The sequence below is a fragment of the Marmota monax genome, unplaced genomic scaffold (assembly GCF_021218885.2).
Source record: "Marmota monax isolate L192 unplaced genomic scaffold, Marmota_monax_Labrador192_F-V1.1 WCK01_AAM20220418_F8-fsc00103, whole genome shotgun sequence".
Lineage (NCBI taxonomy): Eukaryota > Metazoa > Chordata > Mammalia > Rodentia > Sciuridae > Marmota > Marmota monax.
The window spans coordinates 4,856,114-4,884,053 of record NW_026694286.1 but is presented as its reverse complement, the minus strand read 5'-3'; the positions used below and the strand labels follow the sequence as shown (position 1 = coordinate 4,884,053).

The 27,940-nt window shown below is 37.3% G+C and overlaps 1 protein-coding gene across 3 annotated transcripts in view; it reads right to left on the bottom strand.

The window, feature by feature from the left end:
* The window catches only part of Arhgap28 (Rho GTPase activating protein 28), a 191,378-nt gene that overhangs the window by 36,165 nt on the left and 127,273 nt on the right, over positions 1-27,940 (bottom strand). For 2 of the 3 annotated variants that reach the window (XM_046467442.2, XM_046467444.2), the window contains exons 4-10: positions 23,319-23,411; positions 16,496-16,585; positions 10,600-10,687; positions 8,144-8,283; positions 4,913-5,078; positions 4,702-4,793; positions 2,019-2,096 (exon numbers count right to left, since the gene is read on the bottom strand). In XM_046467442.2, coding sequence (XP_046323398.1) covers positions 2,019-2,096; positions 4,702-4,793; positions 4,913-5,078; positions 8,144-8,283; positions 10,600-10,687; positions 16,496-16,585; positions 23,319-23,411 — 747 coding nt within the window. The remainder of the gene's footprint in view (positions 1-2,018; positions 2,097-4,701; positions 4,794-4,912; positions 5,079-8,143; positions 8,284-10,599; positions 10,688-16,495; positions 16,586-23,318; positions 23,412-27,940) is intronic. The other variant, XM_046467443.2, reaches the window with a different exon arrangement.

Here is a 27,940-nt window from a genome sequence, read left to right as displayed (position 1 = left end):
CAAGTTTCAATGCCTTTCTAACTGCAGAACTTTCCTTTTTTTGCTCACTGGCCCAGATTCCTTTTGCATTGGTTTCTTGGAGCCTGAACCATGAAAACATCTGGATTACATTTTTCGGACTAACAAGCAGTAGAATAAATAGGCTGACACTACATAAAACCGATTAGGATAGAAAAGGGACTTTGACCTAAATGTGGTTCAGGAATGCATTTGCCTGTAAGAACACTCTGAAGGAACGATTAGCCTTTGATAAACATTTTTCAGTCAAAGACTAGCTCAAGAAAAATATCTTTTGCTATAAGGTTAAACTTGTTGCACATAAGAGATATCCTATATTTTCTTCCATTGGTTATTGAGGAAAAAGAAAAGTAGATCTTATCCATTGTGCTTCTCACAAACTCACCTGTGTATGCACGCGCGCGCGCACACACACACACACACACACACACACAGCAGCCAGAATATATGTAAACGTAGCTTTCCAATGGGAGTCTGATTTTGTTGAGGAAATTCATTTTGTTGACTTTATTTCAGGTCTCTAACTCTGCTGGTAACCACAGATTTAACCAAAACTAGTAACAGTTTCCACCTTCAGATACAGGATACATTTATTCAGAAGTGAATCTAAGAATCAGTCATTTGAGAAACAAAGGCAAGAAGTAGATGGAACTTGGAAAGCATAACCCTAAGGAGCCATTAGAAACTCACCTGCCTTCCACGTGAAGCTATATTTAGCCAACTCCAACAGGGAAGTCAAAACTCCCAATGTACTTTAATCCCTGACATCACTGTCAATGGCCTGGTACTGGGCTCAGATCTCCCTTCAAAAGAGAATTGGCCACATGCATCTGCAAAACATTCAAGCAGCTGACTCTCCAGGCGGTTGGCCCCTTCTCTGCAGGAAGCCCAGTCCATGGCGGGGCAGGGCACCTAACAGGAGGAACTGCCAGGCCTGCACTGTGGCCTGAGGCTCACCCTGCCCAATCCTGCTTCCTGCCCTCTATAAAGGATAACCTTCAGAAGCACTATCCCTTAGTACAACTCTCTTCCACTGCTAATCCCTCTTAGCATCTGCTCTCTAGAGGATCAAAAAGACATGCTATTTACTCTGTTTCCACTTAAAAAAATCTTGTAACACTTCTTTATAAAAAGTCCTGAGACTTCTGGATACAAAACAGAATTTCCCCAAACAGGTACCAAAATGAATTAATGAAGACACACCTTTCTGTTTCTATGCATTTCCTTGGAATAATTCTAACCACAACTAAATTCATTTTTGCCTTCCCCTGAGACTTTTTTCTCAGAGGTTCATTATTTAATATCCACCAACCAGGGCTGATCCCAGCACAAGGATGAATTCTTCATCGTGTGTGCCCATCAGAAGATGCAGTGGGATACTTTACTGGAAATTAATGACAAAAGCTTTTTCTTTTCAATGATTCTTCCCCTTACTCTTTTGTAGAGTTCCCACTTTTATAGAAGTAAGAAGGCAAGGTAAAAGGATGCACATGGCTTGAGGGGTGTTGTGCGTGGACACTGACATTACCATAAGTGGAACTGGGTTTTAGAACTGCAGTGTTATGACCATGGCTACAAATTTTCACAAGAAATTCAACTAAAAGGAAAACCAGTGAATGTCTCTAAGCTTAAAGTAACTGGAAATGGAAAGAAGGGCAGGCTCCCACGTTGTTGGCTTAGTGACTTTCATGACAAAAAGGAACCCAGCAAGCTGACGTGGCTAACTCAAAACAGGGATGAGCATTTTGACTTTTCAAACTGAAAATAGGCAGTGTTTTTTGATGTATTGTTTTGTTGTTACAGTTTATTATTATTAATGTTGTTTAATTTAAAAGGATCATGAAACAAACACATAATCATAGGTACCAAGGAATATTAGGAAGAGCCAAATGATCGTATCAAGTAAATAACGACATCAACAAAGACTAAATTCCCAAAGCTCCTTTGGGCTGGATCTAACTAGCTTTGATTTCTAACAAGGAACAGAAAATGTTAGGTACCTTGACTTTGGCAGTACATCCTGAAAGTCGAAAAATTCCTTCAGATTCCAGACCTGATTCCTCGACTTTCTCAAAAAACTAGAAAGCAATGATATATTACAAAAATAAGCACCTCTATAGGATTATAAACATCTGAAATAGTGATGATAGCAATAATCAACATATTGAGCATGTACATGCAACTGGTACTTGACTACTGTGTTAACTATTCTTGACCACTCTAAAAGGTCAAAATAATCCTCCAATTAGCAAATGAGCAAATGGTGATTTTGAGTCCTTACATAACTTTCCCAAGATCAAGCTCCAAGAGATGGCACTGGCTCTCCCAAGCTTTGTTTCTTAACCAGTATAATATGTTGTCACTTAACCATTTTAAGATTGAACTTCTACTATATCTCCTCTTCTGAAGACTGATCAGTGAGAAAAGATTCTAAATCTTTGTAATCACCCTGGCTAAGACCCTATGGGACTTGCAGATATCTGACCAAGAAGTTAGGGATTTCAAAGGTTAATCACTCTCATGAGTTCTCTCAGTGGTGATGGTTGCTTTAAAAAAAAAAAAAGTTATAGGATCACTACTTATTGTGTATTGCAGCTCAGATACTAATCTCAGCATTTTACATATATTACTTTATTTAATTCTGGCAATAATTATATAAGGTAGATACTATTATTTTCTTCATTTTACTACTGAGAAAACTGAGGTACAGAAAAGTGAAACTTCACACAGTGAAAGGAGAATCCAGTGTCTTTATCTCCTTTAAAGAAAGGATGGCACTTGGAACTAAAGTAGTTCTTTTAGGTACAAAGAGAAACAGATATTCAGGAAGAAAAAACCCGAGAAAGAAACGACGCTCCTATAGGAGTGAAAGAGGGCAACCTCAAATTGTCTTAAATGAGAAATACTTAACATCAACAGTAATAACATTTATTGAGTGACTAATGTGATAAAATTCCAGACTGCCTTTAACTAGCACTTCTTGAGCGCCTTTTGTTTGCTACCATTTGCTAAGTTCTGTGCTAGGTTTTTGTGCTTACATAACAACATAAATTTAAGTGTTGAGTCTTCTCAGATTTCCATGAATTTTTCTTTGAACTCTTTCCTTTACATAGAGGAAAAAGGGCATCATATAGTTTTCATTCAAAGCAGGGAAGAAAATCGTAAGAGTCACCATGAACTATGGGCCTGAATCCATACTGTGTTCCTTCTTTTCCACGCTGCTCTTGCTGGCTGTGTGATCTTGGGTAAGTTATTTCACCTTCCTATGCCTCAGTGGCCTCAATTGCAAAAAGGAGATTAACAACACTGATCTCCTTAGGTTGCTTTGGGCTGACTCAAAGGATATTATGTGGATAACAATGGTGCAGCCCTGCCGGGGAGAGGTGGTTGTAGATGGGCCCTGTGCACAGAGGTGTCACCAGTGTACTCTGGCTATCTATCTGACTGTTCCCAAACTCAAATTTAAGTCCCCAGATTTAAGAGAGAATCTCAATTTGTGGTATTGGTAGCAAAATATAGGAAGACAAGAAGAGGGATGAAGAATTGTTAGTGTGAGTAAAGTAACTATAATTCTTCAGTTTTATATATATATCATTCAAAAACATCTTAAAATTCAACAAGGTTTGTGTTGAGGGCTTGGAATTTTAATTGTGCCACTGGATGTCACTGTTGAATAAATGCATACTTAGGTAAATCAGTGTGAATTGCTGCCTATTAGACAAGAACATAACTTAAAAGTAAATCAGCTATTTAGCAAGGGTAGTTACAGCAGAGATACTTGCATAATAATCTAGAGATCAAGTATCTTCTTCTACCAAAATTCTTCTCATTGTCTAAAAGTATCCTATCTGCCCAGTCATACCTGGAAAACCACTAGAACAAGATGATTTTTAAAGTCTATTAAACTTTGTTTGAAAAATTTATAAAATGATCACATACACAGTAATTCTTAAAAATCTAGTCTATGATATATCTTAGCAAATATTCCATAAATATACTAAAATAGTAATTAATTATCAGCTTTATCTGACAGAATGAATATACACACACATACATATGGACAATTTACATTTGAAAAAATATTGGAAAAAACAAAACTGTGTCCATCCTCTGATGTTCTGTGGTCAGACAGTGTCTAACAGGCAAGGCTGCTGGTGGTGGATGTGGTTTATTCCCCAAGGGTTTAGTACTAGAAGCGTGGTCCTTAGTGTGGTGATCTTGAGGTGGAGGAACCTGTAAGAGGCAGAGCCTAGTGGGAGGTCATGACTGCCCCTCCCCCTCCCTGGCTTCTGCTCTGACCATGTGAGCTCTCCTTCTCACACACGCTGCCACCAGTGTGGTACCACCCTCCACAAGGTCAGGCAGCTCCGGGGAACTTCCCTAGAGCTGGTCTTTCAGCCTCCAAAATACTAAACTAAATAAACTTCTTTTCTTACAAGTACCCAGCTTCAGATATTTTGTTACAGTAATGGAAAGCAGATAATAGGAAGACCAACTGTTCTCAATGCTTACAGGCCATTGTGAGGCTACCTGGAACAAGTAAAAAATTGCCAAGGGTCTCATTCCTAATAGGGTTCAGTGTCTTTCAACCTAAAGGAAAATTCATTAGTGGGTTTACAAAGTCCTCAACCATAAGCACAAGGCTCTCTTCCCTCCTCATTCATTCATTTGCGTTCTACTCACTTTTTGTAATACAAGGGGAACTTTCACTTCAGGGTCTTTCTTTCTGTCATTGTCCAGGAGGACTGTAAGTGGAACTCCAAAAATCCCATTGTCTTCAATGTCACACAGTCACGAGAGAAAGAAAAATAAATAAATAAATAAAATCAGAAAAGTACTGTCTTATTCTAGCATGTCAGTATTAAAAACCAAAGCCATCTGTCTCCTAAGTTACCTCGTCCTTTTACTTTCTCTGTTTTGTTTCTTTTCAGTTGAATTCCAAATGCATCAAAAAAGGCAGTCAATTCAATCAGAGAGAGATGGCGAATTTTCTTCATGTCCTCAGCAGATAGGTCTCCTGCTTCGGTTAAGCCAAGTCTGGTTTTCTGAACAGTGAGTTTCTGAAATAACACAGTGAAGATATTTATTTTTAATGGCAAAGGAAAATTATACTTTCACTCAGATACCACCCAGACACTCTAAACCTATAGAAGAAAACATGCAAAAAGCTCTGAAGAGCATACTGCATCATAAAAATATTATGAGTATGTTTTGAGAACATTTGCAGATCACTATTATGCTAACTAGAAGCAAAACAGTAGTCTGAAGTCCATGATAACAGTGCTATCATAACTGTGGAAATGGCCCTTTAAAGGCAACATGCTGTATTGTCAAGCAACACACATGTCAAGCATCACATGGAATGTACCCACTGTGGGTCCTTAATCTGGATTACATGTGCCACACACAAGCAAAGAACACAACTAAGTGTAGCACAGGAGAGATCTGGATTTTTTTTTTTTGACAATAAATCTCCTTGATTTAGGATTCGTGTATGCTATACTGCATACTTAAAAAGAATTAATAGTCTCCTAATCAAGTTTTGCTTAAAAACCATATTTAGATGATTCCAAATTCTTAAAAAAGAAAAAATTCACAGAAAATACAACTAATCTTACTATGTCTTACTTTTGAAGACAATGATACTGTTATGTTATTCATTTCTACACTAAGAGAGGAAATACACTAAATTAATAACCACAAATCTTAATAACCTAGAAATGTTGTGAAGACTCTAAGGAGCAAGCAAAAGATCATTCATATATAACATCCACAGGTATGCTTTGCTCTCAGAAAATCTGGTATTGAAAAGTATGGTGAAGTAGAAAAATCCTACAGTTATTTAAATTATAAAGCCTCAAGAACACAGTTTCAGGTTCCCTATATTGGAGCTTTTGGGGGTTATTAAACTATATACCCATTCATTCATTCATCAACAATTTTTTCACTCGAACCCCAAGTTTATGTTTGCATGTATTTATATTGTGGTGCTGAGGGTTGAACCCAGGGCCTCATACATGCTAGGCAAGTACCACCACTTATATCCTCACCCAGAACTTCAAGCATTTAAAAGTAAAACCATATGTAGGATGTGCTTTAGGGCATATCTTGTGCTATTAGCAGTTGGTTATTTCACCTTCTTCTTGAAACCAAGGAAGGTCTGGTAGGCTTAGGAGGCTGAATCAGGAGGATCACAAGTTCAAAATCAGCCTCAGCAACTTAGCAAGATCCTGTCTTCAAATAAAATATATTAAAAAAAAAAGAGACTGGGGATGTGGCTCAGTGGTTAAGTGCCCTTGGGTTCAATTCCTGGTACAACAAAACAAAACAAAAAAGTAGTAATACATAATAACAACAATATAAATAAGAACTGCACTCATTTATTGAGCAACTACTGTGTATTAAACCCTATGTCAAGTTCTTCCTAGGGGTCTGACCTATACCCTGAATGAGCCAGACCTCAGAAAGAGACAACTTTGATGAGGAAACCTAGGAGCAATATTCTCTCTTGGAGACCCTTCTGTAACAAAAAGGAAGGACTGTCCTTGAAATCGGACTACTACATAGGCTTCCTTTTCTGTTGCATTCTGCCCTCCCTTATGAAGATTGCTTAGGGACCAGAAAGGGTTTGGAGTTTGACACATTTTAGGCTTTAAATATGTTCTTACAGGGCTTTGGGCATGTTACTTAGCCTCCCTGGGCCTCAGTGTTCTCATTTGTAAAATAGGAGTAATCAATAGGGTCCACTATACAACTAGAACACGTGGCGCAGTGTCAAGCCTGTGGAGGTTGCTCAGGGAGTCTTAGAGCGTTTCCCGTTCCTCTTCTTCTCTCCCTCATGGGCCAGTTGTCTGGGTATGGTCCAGGCTGACTGGTCCAAAAAAAATCTATTTCCAGATGACATTCCTTTAGTCCTGAAACTGCCCAAGTCCTGCTCATCATGCCTCTATCCCTGATAAAAAGAGAATATTCAGGACGCCACATCATGAACTCTTCATATAGGCATTATTTATTGAACAGTGAATACATCAATGTAATATAGCTCTGTGGTAGGTTTTCAGGATAGACCACTCTAGGTGTGTGTGTGTGTGTGTGTGTGTGTGTATGTGTTATCAGTTCTGTCTATCATGTAGTAATATAAATTCCTGAATTGGGTTTGGTAAGCTTCAGTGTCTGTCCTATGAGCTCTACTTCTTATTGTTATGACTATAACTTTCTGCTGTACTCACACCCCCTTTTTTTGTAGTTATATATGGACAGCATACCTTTATTTTATTTGCTTATTTTTAAGTGGTGCTAAGGACTGAACCCAGTACCTCACACATACTAGACAAATGCTCTGCAACACAGCTACAGCCCCAGCCCTGTGCCCCCTTGTGATATGTGATTTATAGAGATAAAAACACATATAGTTAAGGTGTGCACTGACTTATATGTGAATTAAGAATATGAAGTGCAAGAAAACTCACAAACCAGGTGAAAAATCCACTTCATCTGTGCTATAGTATGGATTTTGAATCTACCCCCAAAGTCCCATGAATTAAAGGTCCCCAGCCTGTGGTGCTATTGATGTGTGGTGGAAACAGTAGGAGGTGGAGCCTAGTGGAAGAAAAGTAGGTCATTGGGGGGAGGGTGTCCTTGAAAGGGACATTAGAGCCCTGGCCCTTGCTCTTTGATCTTTGCTTCTTGAACAGCATGGAGTGAGCAGCTCACTCTACCGTGTGCTTCTGCCACGATGGTCTGCCTACCCACAGGCCCCAAAGCAATGGGCCTTCTAACCACAAACTGAAACCTCCCAAACTGTGAGCCAAAATAAATCTTTCTTATTAAGTTGATTTGTCTCAGACATTTATCACAGTTATGGAAAGCTGACTAAAAACAACCTGTCAAGCAGTATTCAAGCATATGTATTCATAACTTTTTTCAACCCAGGACTGCTAGGTACACCCAGGCGAACTGTGCACTACATAATAAATAGTCCCCAAAATGGTGGTATGCAATGCTGAAGCCCACTCTTCCCAGTCTCCTTGAGCATATTCAGACATTAAAAAGAAAATAATCCTTGTTTGGGCTCATGGAACAGAAACAGGAAGTTACTAGAATAACCATGAAAGGTTTGACTTACAGTTAAAGCATAGTCTTCATTCTTAATCTCTGACTTCTTAGATCTATTTCTTTTTGGAGCCTCTGTAACCATTTCTGAATAAGATACTTCAAAGGACACCTCTTCAGTCTCTGCTGGAATGTCCTTTTCCAGATAATCATCTAGAGAAACAAAAGATACAGAATATTTAATATGCCACTTAATCAAGCAGTACCATGTACTGGAAAATAAGCACAAAATATTCACAAAACTACCCACAGCACATCAGTTAAGTAATGCTGTGGTGTCATCAGCTTCCACATGAACAGATTTCTATTGTTATCCAAATGAACTTTCAATATAATCTTATTTTTCAAATTTTAGACTTTTATGTCTCATGAAAGTTTTTGAGGATTAGTCCCCAAGCAGGGTATTTCTATATATTCCTGTGATATTGAAATTAAGCCCATCCAGACCCACTGTCACTTACTGGAGAGTCAGAAGCTTGAAGCAGAGGAAGAAAGAAGAGATTCTGGAATTCCTCTCTACTTTTACTTCTTCCTCTTCTTATTTTTTTTTTTAACTGTGAAATATTTGCCTCTTAAGATGTGTTCAAATTGAATTTTGACTTCACTGCAAGGTGTGTTCAGATGAAATAATCTGAATTTCTTTATTTGATGCTGGTTACCTGACTTTGTATGATACACATTAAGAAGAAGTCTGCTGAGTAATATATATATATATATATATATATATATATATATATATATATATATATATATATATATATATATATAATGCCCTACAGAATTGCTTTTCTCCAGCTAGTCTGAAAATTAGGACAGAAGATTCCTTGACCCAGAACAAAGGAATCCATAAATTATGTGAGCAATCCCATCCTCTGATTATTGATTGATTTTGGCTTGTCATCTTGTTTCACTACCTGGCAAAACTGTTTATGTGCAAAGTAATGATTTATTTGATTACAAAAAGAACTCATTCTCTTTTGCCCTCTTCTATAGACACTGACAATTTGACAAACTGGAACAAAAAGGAACAAAAGGCAGAATTAATGGAAGACCTGATTAATTTTACATTAAAATTTTACATTAAAATTTGGAAACCCAGTAAATGGGTGTGCCATGAATTTCAAAAATGACAAAGTTGTGAGTTTTTATTTGTCATATGGAGGCTTGCCCTCAAAATAGAGGTAGAAAAAATATTAAATAATACTCTAACTTCTTAAGGATAAATGGACAAAGTCTTTGGAGAGCAGCAATTAAACAGGCCAATTCCCCAAAACCAGAGGACCACTGCATACTGATGTTTCTTTTAGAGGCATAATTTGAGCTAGGTTACCATATGGCATTATATACAAATAAATAATAACAAATAAATAATTTCTGGAAATACCTTCTCCTTGATTTGTTTTGTGACAGCTTTATTGAGATACTATTCATGTGCCATGAAATACATCACTTAAAGTGTACAAACCAATGGTTTTTAGCACATTAGTGTTGGACAATCATCATCGAGTCAGTTTTGGAACATTTCATCAACTCTATTTCTTTGAATTGTGATGGGAATGCTGAAAGTACAGGCTGTTTTTAGAAGATGATTGCACATACTTCCGGAAAACTTTGAGCAATCACAAAAGTACATGGCCCTCAAGAGCCTGTTTCCATCTATCAGGTGGATTTGAGATTCCATTCTGAGCCATGTAGGGAGCCCACCTCTCAGAAAGAAAAGACCCAGATAAAAGCTACCGCTGTAATCCTGTATGTTGCTAGCTGCTCAAAAAACGTGTTCCTGAGCAGTAATTAGGGAGTCTTGGAAGTGGCCTGCTTCCTGGTTTTCCTGCAACTGCTGGGCAGAGGCCTCAAGTCAAAGACACTGCTTAAGTGAGGAGTTTCTAAATTGGTGATAATTGGCTGGTGATAGAGGAGGAAGAAACTCTGCTTCCAGCATGGCTATTAGTTTTGTCTTCTGTGACAGAATCAAGTGTTGGAAGGTGAGAGGAAAGAGAGAATACTGGAAGCAATAGAATAATAATGGGGAGAAAAACATACTTTTTTGCTTTTAAAAATTCACTACTGGGAGGAAGAGGGATGGGGAAAGTTGGTCGATGGGTACTAAGTTGCAGTCAGGAGCAGGGAGTTCTGGTGTGCTATCATATGGTAAGGTTTCTAGAAAAGATGATAATGAACTGTAAATTCCAAAAAAATTTTAAGAAAGGAGTTTGAAAGTTTTCACCACAAAGAAATGATGTTTGGGTGACAGTCTATTTAACCTGATGGAACCATTACCCCATGTATGCATATATTGAAACATCACATGGTAACCCACTAATAAGTATACTGTTTTATGTATTTATATATTGGTATAAAAATAAATGTATTAAAAGTAACAGTTAAAAAAGGAAACTCATTACTGTGTCAAGTTCCCAAACACAAGTGAGAAGACACAGCTTAAGTTCAATAGGTGATCATGTTACTCACCACTCAATGCACTATGAGCTGACTGCCCCGCATCTGCAGACCCATTGGAATGAACTGGTACATCTGGAATAGCCTCCAGTATGGACTGCTAAGCAAGGGAAAATGAGCACAGAACATTATACCACAAATATAGGCTACCCATAATTTCACTCTGACTCACGTAAGAGTTCTTTTCACACACACAAAGTTCTTGATTTCATAGCTGGTCTGCATTAATTTTCATTGTCACTGCATTCAGTTTAGATGTGTTCCATTTGGGTTTCTCAAAATGGAACAGTGTCAAGGTCAATATAAGCCTGCTTTCTTAGCTCTTCAATATTTGCTATTTAACCTTTGCTAAGATATACAAATTATAAAACTTGATGTCATACAACTTGGAAATTATTTGATTTGCTAATCTTGATGCATTTGTCTTTATTAAGTATATTACAAATATTAACAGGTTAATTCTCTCACTGCAAAACACACAGACAATAACAAAAATTAAGTATCTTTTCTAATTTTGTTTCTCTTCTTAATCAACTTAGTACTTTCTTCACTGAAATCCTGTCAAAGCATTTAACTTGGCTGCAATGTCATCAGAAGTTGAGTATCTCTTTGTTCAGGTCCAGTTGGATATGTGAAAAATTTACACAGAAATTCTAACAAATTCTATAAATTTTCATGTGAGAGTTATCTGTGAATTATGTGTGACAATGAAAATCTCCTATTTGGTCAAGAATTTTTTGTATGATATTCACACATAAAATCTGTTCTTTTTGTCCCCTAGAGCTTGATGTTGTTTCTTTTATTCTCATATTTATTTGGCAATAACTGAACATCTGTTTCATAAAAGATCCTTTATCATGTTTTCTACAAATCACACAAGGGAGTCTCAAATTCTGAGCCTGATATTCTCTTTCATTTCAAAGGAGCTTATATACTTTTAATTGTATAAATAGATTGCCAATTATTAAAACACAGGTGCCCAAATACTGTAATGAACGGGAATAAAGACAAAAAAGTCCAAAGGCTATATAAGAGCTATGTAGTTCACTGTCAGATTTGTAGTGGCTCTAAAATCTACAACATAGAATAAAGCTTATTTACTGTTATAGTTTAGATCTGGAATCTCCCCCTAAAGTCCCAAGTATTAAAGGCTTGGTCCCCAGCTTAGAGCAATTAGGGGTAGTGGAACCTTTAAGAAGTGAAGCCAAAATAGAGGGCCATAGGTCAATGGGGGAGTGCCCATGAAGGGGATATTAGGAACTTGATCCCTCCTCTTCCTCTCTTCTCTGCTTCCAGCTGCCAAGAGGGAAGTGCCTTGCTCTTCTGCGCACTCCAGCCAGGATGTGTTGCCTTGCCACAGGCCCCAAAGCACTGGGACTGACAGACTGTGGACTAAAACCTCTAAAATTGTAAGCTAAATAGACCTTTCCTCCTTCTAAGTTGATAATCTCAGGATTTTGTTGTCATAATAGAAAGCTGACTAATGTATCCACATATGAATATCCTTGAAAAGATGGGGACAACTTTTCAGTGGTTTCCTAAAGTTTTCCAACAAAGAAATGCTTTGTCAGCCTTAAAATGACTCCCTGGTGGGAGGGAAGACTCTTTGGAAAATTGAGAAACGTTTAATTTATTGATGCATTTGAGAATTTATTGAGAATTTAAAGCTGAAGGCTTAGGATGCTTAAACTCACTGAATTGTTAGTTTCTTAATCTGTGGAGAAGAGTCCATCTACTCAGTGTAATCGGCCTCTAGCCAGCCTATTGTACTGATGACTGTCTGTTCTTTGTAATATAAATTACTGTGGGGCAGAAGTTTGAGTCATAATGCCTCCTCTTGGACCACTTACAATGAGGAGGACAGAATAACACATAGGGAACACTATTAGAAGACACACAATCCACTGTTAAGAACTTATTTCTATAAAGTATAAGTATTATTGGAAAATGATTCAGAGGGAAGAGGAGCTGCCCAGAAGGTTTTTGTGGATGAAGTGGTTGAACCTGAGCTTGAACCAAGGGACAAAGAAAAGGACTTACAGAGGCAGAGGACAGGGAAAATATTCAGGCCAGAAACAGAAGAATAAATTTCAGACATGGACAAAGCTGAAGTGTTTCAGCACAAGGATCATGGAGAGCAGGGTACTCCAGGAGTTGAGTCATAGTATTAGATAAATATAAGAGAGAAATTAATCAAGAGGATCAGCTCCAATTATGGAAGGGGCTAAAAGCCAAATAGAAACCCTGGGACTTAGAATCATAAGAGTTAAAAATAAAACAGAAAAAACAAAGGAGCTCTCTGCTATTTATTTATTCATTCATTCATTCATTTTTGCACTGGGGATTGAACTTAGGGGTACTTAGCCACCGAGCCACATCCCTACCCCTTTTTCATATTTTATTTAGAGACAGGTCTTGCTAAGTTGCTTAGGGCCTTGCTAAGTTGCTGAGGCTGACTTTGAACTTACAATCCTCCTGCCTCAGTTTTCTCAGCTGCTGGGATTATAAGTGTGCACCACCACAACCAGCAGCCCTCTCCTTTTAAAATCACTCAGTGAAAATGGAGAAGGAAGATGAGCCTGCCCACAAAGGGTCCTTGAGTTTTGAAATAGGTCAAGTAGAGAGGCTAGATGCTTAGCATTTATATGGTTATCCCTCAAGATTCACGGGGGACTGGTTCCAGGAGCCCCTATGGATATAAAAAAATCGTGGATACTCAAGTCTTTTCTATAAAATAACCTACATACCTCTTTCTGTATACTTAAAATCATCTCTAGATTGCTTGTATATTTGTACTAGTACAATATAGGTGCTATGAAAACAGATGCTATGCTATATGTCTTATGGAACAATGAAAATGGAAAAACATTTGGACATGTTCAAGATAAATGCAACTTAAAAAATATATCTGATCTGCAGTTGGTGGAATCTGCTGTTACATCTATTTATTTTAATAGACGCTAGATGATCATTTGATATAATGCACACTCCATTCCAGATTAAACAATTGCAAGTTTTAAAACCAAGAAATATTTTACTTAGTGATGAGACATTAGAAGAAAAGTTCTAATTTTTTTAAGAGGTAGGCATGGCCTTTGGTGAGCTGATCTGGAAGAAAAAAATTTCTAAAGAAAAAGAAATCTTGCATGTAGATTTTTATGAGTGTGAACTCACTGTAACAGATTTTTAAAACAAACCATAGAAATAGACCCTTAAAAAAGTGGGGATTTTACTTATCTTAATAAAGGTGGCATCTCAAATATGTAAAGAAGATTACAGATTGAGGGAAAAAAAAGGTACTAGTCAAGTTGAGGCATAGTTTTGGGAAAGATAAAGTCAGATTACATACTTTATGCCATTTCATAACATAAATTCAAATAGGGCAATTCTTGGGGCCTCCTGAAGTCTTGAAGAGACAGTAAGGTGTCTTTCAGAATTCATCCTGGCAGGATAGACCCCCAACCCTTAATCCTACTTCACTCAATTACTAAAAATCCCACCATCTCAAGAGACCTGGGAGTCAAACTGGGGTGCCTGTAGTTCTTTTATAAGCAAGAACCATGTGGCTTACAAAAGTAGTTACCTCATGGTAAGAAGGCCTAGGATCCTTTCAGGACAAGTACAGTGGGGGTGAAGTCAGTATCTGAGGGCTACTCTAGCAACAAACCATTTTGTATAGCATTTCTAAATAAAGATATCCTCAGTAACAAAGAATCCAAAGTAAGTCAAGAGATTGATGCCAATGAGACAGTTTTAGGCCCAGCAGTGCTCTATTTATGTCATTATTGGTATCAAATTTGTTTTCTGAAAAACAAAAATGAAATCTGAGTGTTTAATTTGCTGTGGACAGCTCTACCTGTAAGTGCCATGCAAGATCATTTTCTTTCTTTCACATCCTCAAACTTCCAAGCACCCTATTTTAGACAATAGGTTCTCTTTCTTTTTTCCTTTTTAAATTTTCTATGTTTGTTTTATGTGTGTGTGTGTGTGACATTTTTGAAAAGCTTTTTCTTTTCTTTTTGCTTAAATTTTTTTTTGTTTTGCTTTGTAGACAATATGTTCTCAATAATGATTGTCAAATGAATGAATGAATCAATCATATGGAAAGTTAGCAGAAAAAAATGAAGAAATGGAAAAACATAACTAGCACCAGTCTTATTAGTAATAAAATTGTGGTCATATCTCCTATAGAAACTTAAAACACAAGGATTATCTGCCTCTTCTTCAGCACCCAATTATGCAATCACCCTACTCCAAGTTATGCTCAGTACATACATGGAACCACCCACCTGCAGACCTTTGTTGCTGGCTTGAACAAGACACTGAGCTTATTAAAGTCAGCTAGAGATGCAGACAGGGGTAGGACTATGTCAGGAGCTTTCAAGTTAACTGCAGGGTGCTGGATAAACACTGTAGCCTTAAAGCAAGTCTTGCATTTTATATTGGTGACTTGCAGCTATGGGAAGGATGGGCTGGAAGGGTACAAAGCTAAGGACTGGGAGATGCCTTATGTGGCTACTTCAGCAATGCAGAAAGTAGTTTCCACACTAAAGAAGTAGTTTTCACACTAAAGAAGTAGTTTTAAGAAAGGCAGAGGGTAGAAATATTCTACAGCCATTCACATGATAAATCCACAGGTCTCAGAGATGGACAGGAAAAAGTGAGAAGGCAAAGTTACAGTTGATGCAAAGGGATAATTCGTGGGCATATGGGTGCTACCAGCTAAGGTGGAAGATAAAGGATCCTGGGAAAGGGCTAGATCAGGAAGCCTCAGTTCCAGGGATACAATATAATTGTGTTAGATCTACTACCGGGAACTCCTTCTGATAGTTACCAGAGTTTGTGAATGATTTACTTTGTTTTCATTAATAAATAGGGTGAATTTGAGATGATATCTAAAATAGAGACATTCTAGTTTATTTTCATTCCAATGCAAGGTCTCACATGAGAAAAGAAAATACAAACTTTCATCTAGTAGGTCAGAAATTGTGGGTATCCTTCAGCCTATCTGTGACATAGCTTACAGAGTTACTGATTATTCATGGTAAAAACAATTCACATTATTTTATTCTTCTTAAATGGGGATATCTTGGGAGTGTGTCATGTAAGTGAATGTCAGCTATCTTGTTTTCAAAATGGGCAATGATTGACAAACTATTGCCCAAAGGAACATTTGAGGGTGTTACCTCCATCTGACTGTCATTGACTAGCTGCTACCACTGAAGAGGCCTTTCTAATGGGGTCTTTCACTGTCTTTTGAGGAGTCCATCACATCTACCCTGTCAGAGCACAAGCTCTGAGACACTGAGCAGAAGTTCTTGGTAGAGGGAACTGGAGGGGGAGTGACAAGAATTTCTAACAAATAAAAGTACACATTCTGTTACTTAAGGTCAAGTAAGATCAGGAGCCCTCAGTCACGGGGATAAAGAGAAAGAGTCTGCATGAGTGAGCCCTGAAAACTAAGGCTGGAAATGTATGCAAAATCCGAGAGTCTTCAAAATCAGGAGGAAGGTTTTAAATTTATCCTGTGGATAAAGAGACTTCTAGGTTAAGGTGGCGAAGGTAAGCCAGATCATTGAGCCTCTGGTATTTTTTTTATGTGAGGAGGACCAAAATTAACAAGTTCCACTAGGCCTGCAAAGAACACCTTTTGGTTTCTGGACACAGTGGTATTAGTTTTTGCAGTCACCTTTCATTTCATCATTCCTAAGTTTTGAGTCACGTTCCTGATTGTTACAAGGTTGGGTGGGGGGGTCTGCCAGCAGCTGTGGCTTCTTTGAAATCCTAGGTCAAGTTCTGCTTTTTAATTTGTCTTGGAGAAATCACTTCTTCTTACCTTTCTTCATTAATTGCCTAGACTTATGATTTTTGCCTTCACATGCAATTATATTAGCATGAAAGAACTTACCATGGAGCCGATCCTAGGATCTACAAAACTCCCTTCTTCATTCCGGGACCCATTGGGCAGGGTAGTACTGCTGAGAGAAGCATCATCTGGCTAAATGGAGAAATGAAAGTACCGTTCTTATTCAGGCAAATGCTTTCTAATGTGGTTGTGCATTCCACTGTATCTACATATTGAGACATGTGTGGAATATATGAATCAATGACTGCCTGGGCACTGACAGGTACAGCCTTGCTGTGAGCCATTTGAATGCCAGTCCCTCTCACAGAAACTGATCTCTGTGGCAAACAGTGCTGTTATCTGCCACAAACTTCATTTGCTTCAATACTACCTTGGTTTAATTCCAGAGAGCTAGATGATAAATTCAAAACCTTGATCTCTAGGTTCATTTGCAGCTAAGAGAGATCATGTGACTAGTGTGGCCAATAAAATGTAACAATAAACTTACCAAGAGAGCTTCTGGGAAAGCTAAGGCTTTCCTGATCAAAACCAAACCAACCAACAAACAAAAAATCTCAGCTGGTATATGCTCGTGACAGGACCACAGCCTAGAGTTGTCAGGTATTTTGTACAAATAAGGATCATAGGGATGATGATTCTGTAGATCTGGTTGTGTCTATGAGAAGAGGGCATCACATGGCTGCCCCATCAGACCTGGTCCACCTATGCTAAGTATCTCCATGGGAAGCAAAACAACTGCTTTTTTTTTTTTTATTACATGCACCCAAATGCAAACTTAATTGATCTAATACTTTTTGGTTCATTTTTGCAAATTCTATGACTGTTTTTTTTTTTTTAGTGAATAGAATTCAGTAGCAATGGTACCAACTCTTTTTTTCTTTGTCATTCATAAAGCTCGTACTGTTTTTTTTCCTGTAATGTACAATGATTATACTGAAATTAAAAGATAACATTATTTTCTTTGCCAAAGGAAACATCACAAAATTGAATATATTTGATACTTATGAAAACATACAATGTTTTCTTTTTAAATAACCGTCAATCTTCAATTCATTTGACCAATTTTCTCAACTCATTTGACCATATTTTCTCAATTCTCATATAGATGGCCTGTATTTCTTTTATAAAATGAATAAAGAACTTTTCTTTAAAGAAACAAATAAAACCCAAGACCTAGCACAAGAAATTTGAACCAAGATGGAAAACATCTACCTCCCTGTCCTCCCCATATCACTACAAATGGCAGGAAAAACATACATACATACACACACACACACACACACACACGAACAGATTTTTAACAGCACTGGATTATCAGCAGAGAATTCTGTAGCAGAAAACTTGAAGAAATTTCTGGATGTAATACAAATGGGATTAGTTTGGGAGGATAAAAACCTCTGCCTAAAAGTAGCATAAAAGAAAATTTCTCAGGACAGAAGAGAAAAATAAATAATAAAGAAGAGAACACAGGCAAATTATTAAGAAATGTTTGCAAAAACGGAAGCCACATAGACCTTCCCTTCCTTAAAAATGTAGATAATCCTTAAATATAATCCTAGGAAAATGCAAAAAAATACAATCTAAACAAAATGATCTAAGTGTTTGGGGTGGATGGGTTTCTAGTGTGGGCCCAAAGGTCTAAAGGAAAAGGAACTCCAGAAGTCACAATGAAGACATGGAGGGGAGAACAAAAGCAGAAATCAGCTTTGCCCAGAAGTAAAAAACTAAGAGTTCTTCATCTCCCTCATTGGTTTTGCAATGAGAGTGTGTAACCAATTTACCCACTCTACACACCTTAAAGTTTAGCATATTCCAATATTCACTTAGATGAACTCACAATCGACAATATTCGCATTTTGGAAAAATAAATCTACCTAACAGTACAGGAAACATCAAATAATTTCCTACACCAATCAAAAAAAAAAAAAAATCAATGAAGTCTAGCTCTGCAGAAAACTTCAGAAATTCAGAGAGCTGTTATGTCCATCTGCAAATGTGCTCAAATCTTCTGCCCTGTGGAACACCTTTCCACTGTGTTTCCTTGGATGGAATCTTTGGGTGGATCTACCACCCTCCTTTGTGACAGGGTGCTCATAGGCTAGGGAAGGGCCTGGGGAACTGAACAGGAAGAAAAACTCCTAGGACCCACAGTCTTGATCAGAAGTTCTCCATCCACTGGAGGACATTCGCTGCCACTCAATAGGAGGTGTGCAGTTTCCGGACCAGATGGTGCTTATGTTCCAGCAGATACGTCACTGTTTACATCAATACTGCTACATATTGCAAAAGCTACCATGTTCTCTCCACGGAATATTTACATTTGGAAAATCACTGGAAAACACTAAATGTTTATATCTTAGTCAATACTGAAAATACTGCAAAGAATTTTACAGGGTTGTCCGTAAAGCTTACCCATGAAGACCAAGCTTTAGTTGACAACAACCAACACACAGGATGTACATAAACTATTTTTGCTATTGTTATGTCTGCCTATAGATTATTTTAAAGATAGAATTTAGTTATTTTGGATTTACCCATAAAATTATTACTTGCTGAATTTAAGAACCAAGAATGATGAGGCTGTATTTGTGTTTATCAAAAATCTCAATTATGTGGCATCAATACCCAGGAGAAATAAAAATACACATTCTTTATATTGTATTAATGTTCATGGCAGCATTGCTTACAATAGCTCCAAACTGGAAATAATCCTAATGTCCATCAGTAGGTGAATAAATATGCCAATAGTGTCATATTGGTACAATGGATTACTATTAGTTATAATAGGACTACATAAAATATATCTTAAAATTATGATCATTAATTTAAAAAGCAGATTCAAAAGAGTATTTTATGATTCCATCTATGTGGAAGGGGAAACCAACCTAATATGTTAGGAATCACAGCAGGGTTTACCTCTAAGGGAGAGAAGGAACACTGACCAAGAGGAACACTGCTCCTAACAGAAACATCAGCACAATTTCTAGAGTTTCCTAGCTATCTTGTAAGAATAAGGGTTAACTCCACATGCTAAGGTGGCATTGTTCAAAGGAAAAGGCCAGAGGTCCATGGTAAAGTTGCCACTGCACCCTGCTCCAGCTGAACCAGCTTTGGTTTATCCACCATCGGTTTGATGGTGGGATGAAAATATTCTACATTTTGGTAGATTAACACATTTGTTAACATTAATTGAATTATGTACCAAAAGTATATGCACTTATTATGTGTAAATTATGCCTCAACATCAAAAAGCTTAAAAATTTTTGACTCTGAAAAATAATTTAATTCTTATCTTCAGAGATAAGATATCTTATCTTCAGAAATAAGATAAGTAGCTATGGGTAATCTGAAATAGAACATACTACTATAACAGTGAGTAAATCAGAGAGAAACATGTTTTTCTTAGGAAATAAGAATATGTTTGCTGATATTTACAAATAGAGTGAGGCAAGAAAAATAATAACAACCAAGAAAAATATTAAATCTAGAATATAAGGATGAAAAAAATCTAGAAGACAGAATGAACAGACATACATGAGAGAAAGTTTAGGAAATAACAATAATAATAAATTTTAATAATTCAGGCAAAGCAACAATGATGTATTCTAAAAGGATGGGACTTAGAAAATGGGGAGAAAAAAATAATTGTAGACATAATGAAAGACAATGTCTAGAAACTGAAGAAAACAATTCTCAGATGGAAAGTATCCACTGAGCGTTGATAAGAAATGAAGGAAATGAAGAACAAATCTTTGTGGAAGTTCAGAACTGCTGGTGGAAGAGGAAGCACATCCTTAACATTTTTCAAATTCATAAAATTGAAACAGTTGCAAGAGAGGGTAAACAAATAAAAATCCTAGAGAAGCTTATATAAAAAGAAACAAGGTTCCGGCAACTAAAATAAGAAAAACAGAAAACAAAAGCAAATGTCTTGTGAAAAGTGTCAAAATCTGTTAATGAAAAATAAAAGAAATTCTACTGTGCAGGTTTTCCACAGAACTAAGATTTTGTGTTAAAAATGAACAGTTAGTTGCACATGGTCCTAACAGAAACATCAGCACAGTTTCTAGAGTTTCCTAGCCATCTTGTAAGAATAAGGGTTAACTCCACATGCTAAGGTGGCACTGTGCACAGGAAAAGGCCAGAGGTCCATGGGAAAGTTGCCACTGCACCCTGCTGCAGCTGTACCAGCTTTGGTTCATCCACCATCGGTTTCTTACTTTGTGATTAAAACAAACTCCTACTTGTTTAAATCAAGGTTCCTTAGATTTTCTTTTATAGGAAGCAAACACAGATGCAACTGATGATTTTTAACAGATGGTGTGATTGTATTTTGCAGTGAATTATGAAACAATAGCAAGTGTAGCTATTTGATTTTCACTTAAGACACTGGAAATAAACAAGATTGATTACTTTGCCTTTTCAATAAACTAACATCTCCACTGAATATTTCATTTATCTTGGCTGAACATAAGGGAAATGTCTTCTTTTAACTATATAAGAAGTGATTTGTAGATGAGGTTTCGGATGCTGGCAGACTGGATTGTAAATCTTTTATAAATGCAGATTTAGGGGCATTTGTGGAAGAGTCAAGGGTCAGCCACATCTAATACATGAATAGACTACTCATTTATTTATTGTAAGTAGTTTACTTCAAAATAAATGTTGACTATAAATAAAATCATAGTCCTTTATGAGGACTCCTTTGAACACTTGTTCAAAGTTCAAAAGATTTTCTCAATAAACTTATTATCAAGATACTGCCAATATACAATTAAGTGCATATTTAAAACACAATTAAGTGAAAATTTAAACTGCAATATTTAAGGAGTACACATCATACAATCTGATAATATTTGACAAAAATTATAGTCAAGATAATAATAATGAACAAGATCTCTCCTCTCCTCCCCTCCCCCCTTCACCTTCCCCAGATCGCTGGCAATTCACTGAGCTTTCTGTCACTCTATGTTAGTTCCACTTTCTATAATTTTATATATATTGAATATTTTTTGGTCTGGCTTCCTTTACATGGCATGATTATTTTGAGGTCCATCCATGCTAAATGTAGACAGTTCATTGCTTTTTACTGCTGAGTAGTATTCCACTGTGTGGACATACTATAGTTGTTTATCCATTTACCAGTAGGTGGACATCCGGGCTGTTTTCAGTTTGGGGCTATTACAAATATAACTACATTTAAACAGTCTTTGTATGGATATGTACCACCTGCTGGTGGAAGGGTAAGTACATCCTTAACACTTTAAGAAGCTGCTAAATCATCTTTCAAAGTGGGTGAGTCACCTACATTCTCAGCGTAAAAAAGGTCCAGTTGCTCTGAATTCTTGGCACTGCTCAATGAGGTCAGTCTTTTCCATTTGAGCCATTCCACAGGGAATCTAGAGAGATCTCGCTATGGCTTTATTTGCGTTTCTATGATCATTAATGATAGTACATTTTCGTGAACTTATGGGCCATCTAGGTGCTTTCTTTGAAGAAGTGCCTGCTGCCCATTCTAAAAGGCAAGAAAAGACCTAACAAATGTTGACACTGGAAGACTTAGGGTATGTGCCTGGGAGAGAAAGTTGATTTGTTTTTAGAAGTAGATGGTTCCTGAGGTTAATTCAAGGGAACCAAGGGTTGGAAATACCAGCAAAGAGCAGATGGTGAAGCACTTTCAGTATCCAAAGGAGTTTTTATATTTTTTCTGTAAATGAGAGGGATTATAATCTGGGAAACAATGGTAGTTAGCCAGCTGACCAACCCTCCCTTCTCCTAAAACCTAACAGAAGCAACAAGATGTAGCTAAAAGACAGGAAAGAATAAGCATAGCAGCATTCATATAAGTCAGAGAGAGAGATTTCAGAAATAATGTGGATTCTTTCCCCAAATCTACCTCTTGCCTCATTAACACAAGCACAAGGATGAAGCAAATGCAGAAAATTCTGGAAATGATTACACAGTAGTATCTCCTCTGAAGCAGGAAACATAATAACTAGAGGTATGAGTAGCCACGGGTACGTTTAATCTGTGACTACCCTTTCAAACTAAAAGTCTCTGCTCAACATCATCTCTGCAGAGAAGAAAGGACCTATTGGGATTTGCCAGTTTGCTTTTTTTCTATCTGGGAAGAAGTCGGGAGAGGGGCTAAGAAGATGGAAAAATAAAAGGGAAAATAAATTACATAAACTCTAGACTGGGAGAGAAAAGATAGCTTAGGCTAGGCTACAAGTAGAAACAGATGAGAAAAATCAGTGGATGAGGGATAAATACAGCAACCTTTCCCCACTGTACTTTAATAGAGGCCTGATCATTGTCCTTGGCTGGCCTGACTTTGCCCTGCTCTGGTTAACCCCAAAGAGAAGTGGCTTTCTGGGGAAGGTGAGGGAATAGGGAAGAGAGAGGGGAACTGGACACCTCAGGTGAAGTGCTGTCCTCATAAGGGGACGGATATCTACCTGCAGCGGGGAACAAAAAGAACATGCAGAAACAAGAGCCTGTTGCAGCAGGCAGACTTGTAACTCAGTGGTACTAAGACTCCTAAGAGAATTTTTATAAATTAAAGAAAAAAAATGTAAGGACATTAACTGTATCAAAAAAGAAATGCTTTCAAATCATAGAGTTCCTCCGTGTATGTCTATTTTCATAAAATAATGGATTTATTTGTGGATTTACGTATTAAACTTGACCTTATTTGCTGCTGAATATTTTTCTTACAAATTGATCAAGGGTAGACAGATATGTTGAAAGCTGTGGTTGTCCAACCATCTTAATCACACCACAATTTTTCCAAGGCTTGCATGATTGTCTTGAAGAAATGGCTGCTTCTTTCATTCCTACTCGCAGTTCCCATTCTGTAACTTACCACAGGACCACTCATTTGGATAACTTCTGGTACCTCTTTTTCTTCCTCAGTGCCACCCAACTGAGCAGTATGGTTGTCACAAGCATCATCTGGCTAATAAAAAAAAAAAAGAAGAAGAAGAAGAAGAAGAAGAAAGAAAGTCGTTTTTATCCAGGCATTTATCTTTCCAAATGTGACAGTGCATTCCATTATGCATTCCACCAGCATTTGTATGTATCTGTGCAGTTGTGTGGAGATAGATAATGACTACCTGTGGTTTGATAATAGCACTTACCAATTTTCCCATAACCATATTGATTCTCATAAATGCCATGCACTATAATAGAATTGGTCTCAAAAATAAAGACACTGCCAACTGCCTGCCAAAATCCCCTTTTGTTTAATAACTTATGAATATCATGATTTTGTTCCATGGACAAAAAGACTTAAGTGTCATCCTGTGATGGCTACATCCAATTAGATAAGAATGAAATTCTACTTGGTAGAGCATCCAACAGTGTTTTCTTATTGGAATGGAAGAATTCAGTTGACTAGTGCTTCTTCCAGGAACATAGACAGGGAACCGAGATGCCCAGACATCCTGTCCTATAAGTAAAAGCTATTAGCCTGTATGCTAAGGGAACAGAATGAAACCATAAAAGAATTGGTAGATTCATTCTACCACAGCCATTCCAGCCTTGACCTTCCTACCTCGAACTACTTATTTTAAAATAAAAGTAAGCCTCTAATTGTCTAATGATTCACCTCACTGACTAATACCATGTGGTTTTAAAAGCAGACTTTATGGCTACATTTTGCAGTGGTTTATAAATCCATAGCAAAAAATAGTCCATCTTTTTTCTATTACGAGAGTGAAAATATATTAGAACAAGTACTTTATGAATACATAGGACTGAACTAAATATTTTATTCCCATTCACTGAATATTGGAAAAGCTCTAATTTTCATTATGCAGGAAGTGTATTTAGAAACTAGGTTTCTGATTGTGATGGACTGCACTGCAGGCCTGTGCATGAGCTCTAAGATTTAGCAGCATCTGTAATAGAGGAATTCTTCCCAATAAAATGCAAATATTACATTCCATGGTTGAAGCAACTTTTTGCAAAATTAAACATACTGGATATTACTAAAATCATGTATACATGAAACTTTAGAAGGTGTTATTTTTCATCTTGTTTCTCTGTGTTATCTAACTTTCCCCCAAAGTGCACATATTATATAAATAGAAAAGCATCTGTTTTTAGTGGCAAACAATGCTTAAGAAGAAGCAGAAGCAGTTTTGGTCAGAAGACTGAGCACATACCACCTACCCTCCTCCACCCAATCACTCATTATTAAGAAGGTGTGTATTTTGATAAGAACAGGTTCAGAATGGCACTAGAAACAACAAAGTGTTCTAATGACAGATCAGAATTTTTGTTAGAGATACCTGGAAAATCACAAGTAAATAATTTGAAAATTGTGGGGCTATTCTCAGCCTAAGAACAACATAAGGCCATATTTCTGGCATGGAGAGGACAGATCCATAGGAAACTGCAAACAACAAATAAACAGCTCAAATGAAAAATACAAAGGGCAAGGCTAGGGTAGTTTATTATAAGTATTTCTCAGGAAATGGCAGGAGAGACCTCTACCTAGCCCCCATGAATAGCTTGGAATAGCTATATATGAATTTAAGAGAAGCACTCTAAACAAAGTGTACTTTGGGGGGAAGAATTCCAGGACAGATGTTCAGACTTGGGACCAAAACAGACCTCAATATCAGGTTGCTCTGGACCTTTACGGAAGGGAGAATAAAAGGAAAACATCAATTCTGTGTGGAACAGAAAGAATTCATGAAATTATTCACCCCTCCCTTTAGGCATTCAGGTGTGTGCTTGTGCTATGGTTTGAATGGTCCCTCAAAAAAGCATGTGTTGGAAATACAATTTCCAATGTAGCAGTATTAAGAGGTAGAGCTTTAAAGAGTGGAATGGGACACAAAGGCACCTGTGAGAATGCCCTCCGACTCTTTGTCTTCCACCTTCAACTGTGGGATGATGGAGCCCAAAGGCCCTCCCTAGATGCCAGCCCAGCTCCCAAAGTTTGGAGTTTCCCCAGTTTTGGAGAATGGTAAGAAATCAATCTGTGTTGTTGATACATTACCCAGGCTGTGATATTCTATGATAGAGGAAATGGATTAAGATTGTGTGTGTGTGTGTGTGTGTGTCTACTTTTGCATGTGTGCTATCAAACTAATTCCCATTTATACACTGCACACATACTGTATTGATTTACCCAAGACCCATAGTCAGTTTTTCAAATCAACATTCAGTAAAAGAAATACAGTGTGATATATATCCTGATAGAAACAGATAGTTGAGAGAAGAAAGTTTGTAATGACTTAATATTTTCAGAAATTTGAAAGGATATTGCAATCATAAATCAGCACTGTAACAAAAAAAAGGAAATCAGTGAAAATGGAGGAGTTCTTGTGTATTAATAGTATGACTGCTGAATTAAAAATATCAAGGGGCTAAGTTATATCCATTCATGGCAAAAAAAAAATAGAAATAGGGACCCAATTTTGTGGACAAAATCTACTTGCACACAGAGAAAAAAAAGATATGGAAAAATATAAGAAACAATTTAAGAAATATGTGAGTTTAATCTAAGCAAGTAAAGGAAGAACATAAAAAATGGGAAGAAATAAGAAACAAAAGGAGGAGAATGTTCGAAATTGAAAGGAATCATTTTTAAAAACAAAAATACTTGAGTGCTGACCACGAGGAAAAACAAAAACATTTTCTATCTGGATGATATTTCAGGTCTCAGAAATAAAGCTATACCCCAAAAGCTCCCAGAACTCTAAAAAATGAAAGTAGAAAATAAATAAAGGAGTAAAACTTAACTTCTCAACAATAAGGCAAATGGGCTAATATCTAGAAACTTCTACAGGAGCCAAATTTAGGCTCTAGGATCTTGATATTCACCAATTTAGGATTTATGTTTTTTGGATCTGAAAATTTAGTATCCAGAGACATTTGCTGCCAGATATGCTCAAAAGTTAGAAGGTAAAGTCTGCTAAAATGTAATAATTTATAATACATGTGATTATGTAATTGATATTTTTATTATTCTCTGTAGTGACTTCATTATCTAGCTAGCCTTCATCATGTGCCTGTATGAAAAACCAAGACAGATGGTCCCTGATATCAATGGGTCCACTCACAATTTTTCAACTTTAGGATGGACGTGAAAGATATACATGCTTGGTAGAAACTGTACATTGAGTCTTGAATTTGGATCTTTTCCTGAGCTAACTATATGAAGTCCGAACCTCTCTCAAGGCTGGGCAGGAGTTATCCAGGGCCTGAGGGGAAACTCTCTGAGATGGAGCTCAAGATGGAACTCCTTCACTTACACCTAAGCTACAGCCAAAAGGTCAGCATGACTGGCTTGTAATGTTCAGGTTAGGTGTAATATGTGAAATTTTTTAAAAAATATTTTTAAATTGTTGATAGACCTTTATTTATTTATTTGTTTGTTTGTTTATATGTGGTGCTGAGAATTGAACCCAGTGCCTCCCACACGCCAGACAAATATACTACCATGGAGCCCCAGCCGCAGCCCTACATACCCGGGGCCTTACCCATGTTAGGTGAGCATCTTGCTACTGCACTCCACCCCAGCCCTTCAGTGCATTTGTGTGTGTGTGTGTGTGTGTGTATGTATGTGTGGTGTTGGGGATCAAACCCCCTTTGATGCATTTTTGACTTAATATTTTCAACTTATGATGGTTTTATCAGACCTAGCCCCAGGAGCCCCATCATAAGACTGGAACATCTCTCCTTGCTTTCTCATTCTAGAAACTGACCAGCAGTGCAGGGGTGAGGCTGGAATTAAAACTTAAATACTCTCTTCCATCTCAGTGAGAAGTTTATACATATATTTGGCACTATCGTTGCCCCATGACTAACCTTTCAAAGGTGACCTTCAAGGGTTTAAACAAAAGGAATAGTGAAAGACAACTGGCAGAAGAGTGTGCTGGCAGTAAGAGACTGGGACGGAAAGGGACGCTGGAGCTTTGCTGCAGTCCTGTGTCATTGTGGCTACCTTTGGGCCTTTTGGCACTTAATGATTCACTCTCTGAGATGGAGCTCAAGATGGAACCCCTTCACTTACACCAAAGCTACAGCCAAAAGGTCAGCATGACTTAGCAGGGAGGGGTGGACACAGCAGATGAAGGGCAAATGGAGGGTGGGTTAATGTCCCCATAAGACTGATAAAAAATTATTTCATGGACTTTCAGTTCAAAGGCCAGCCGTTCCCCTACTGAGTAACTGAACTACCATGTCTTGCCTTCTAACCATTATCACTGCTTTTGATTGTGCATTAAATTAATTTTTAGGCTAGAACTCAGATCATGTAGGACTTTAATTGTTGAACAAATGAACCATTAATAGCAGTTACAGCATTTGGGGATCCTGATACAACATCGAGGTCATAAACCTACTGTTGATATGAACCATAAAGCAGCTCTGCACTGTTATGCCCAGAATAACTGGTTCTGTTCACCAGTTACTCGGTCAATTAATGATTTGATAACTTTAACTTTGTTTGGGTGAATTTTATCCTTCAAA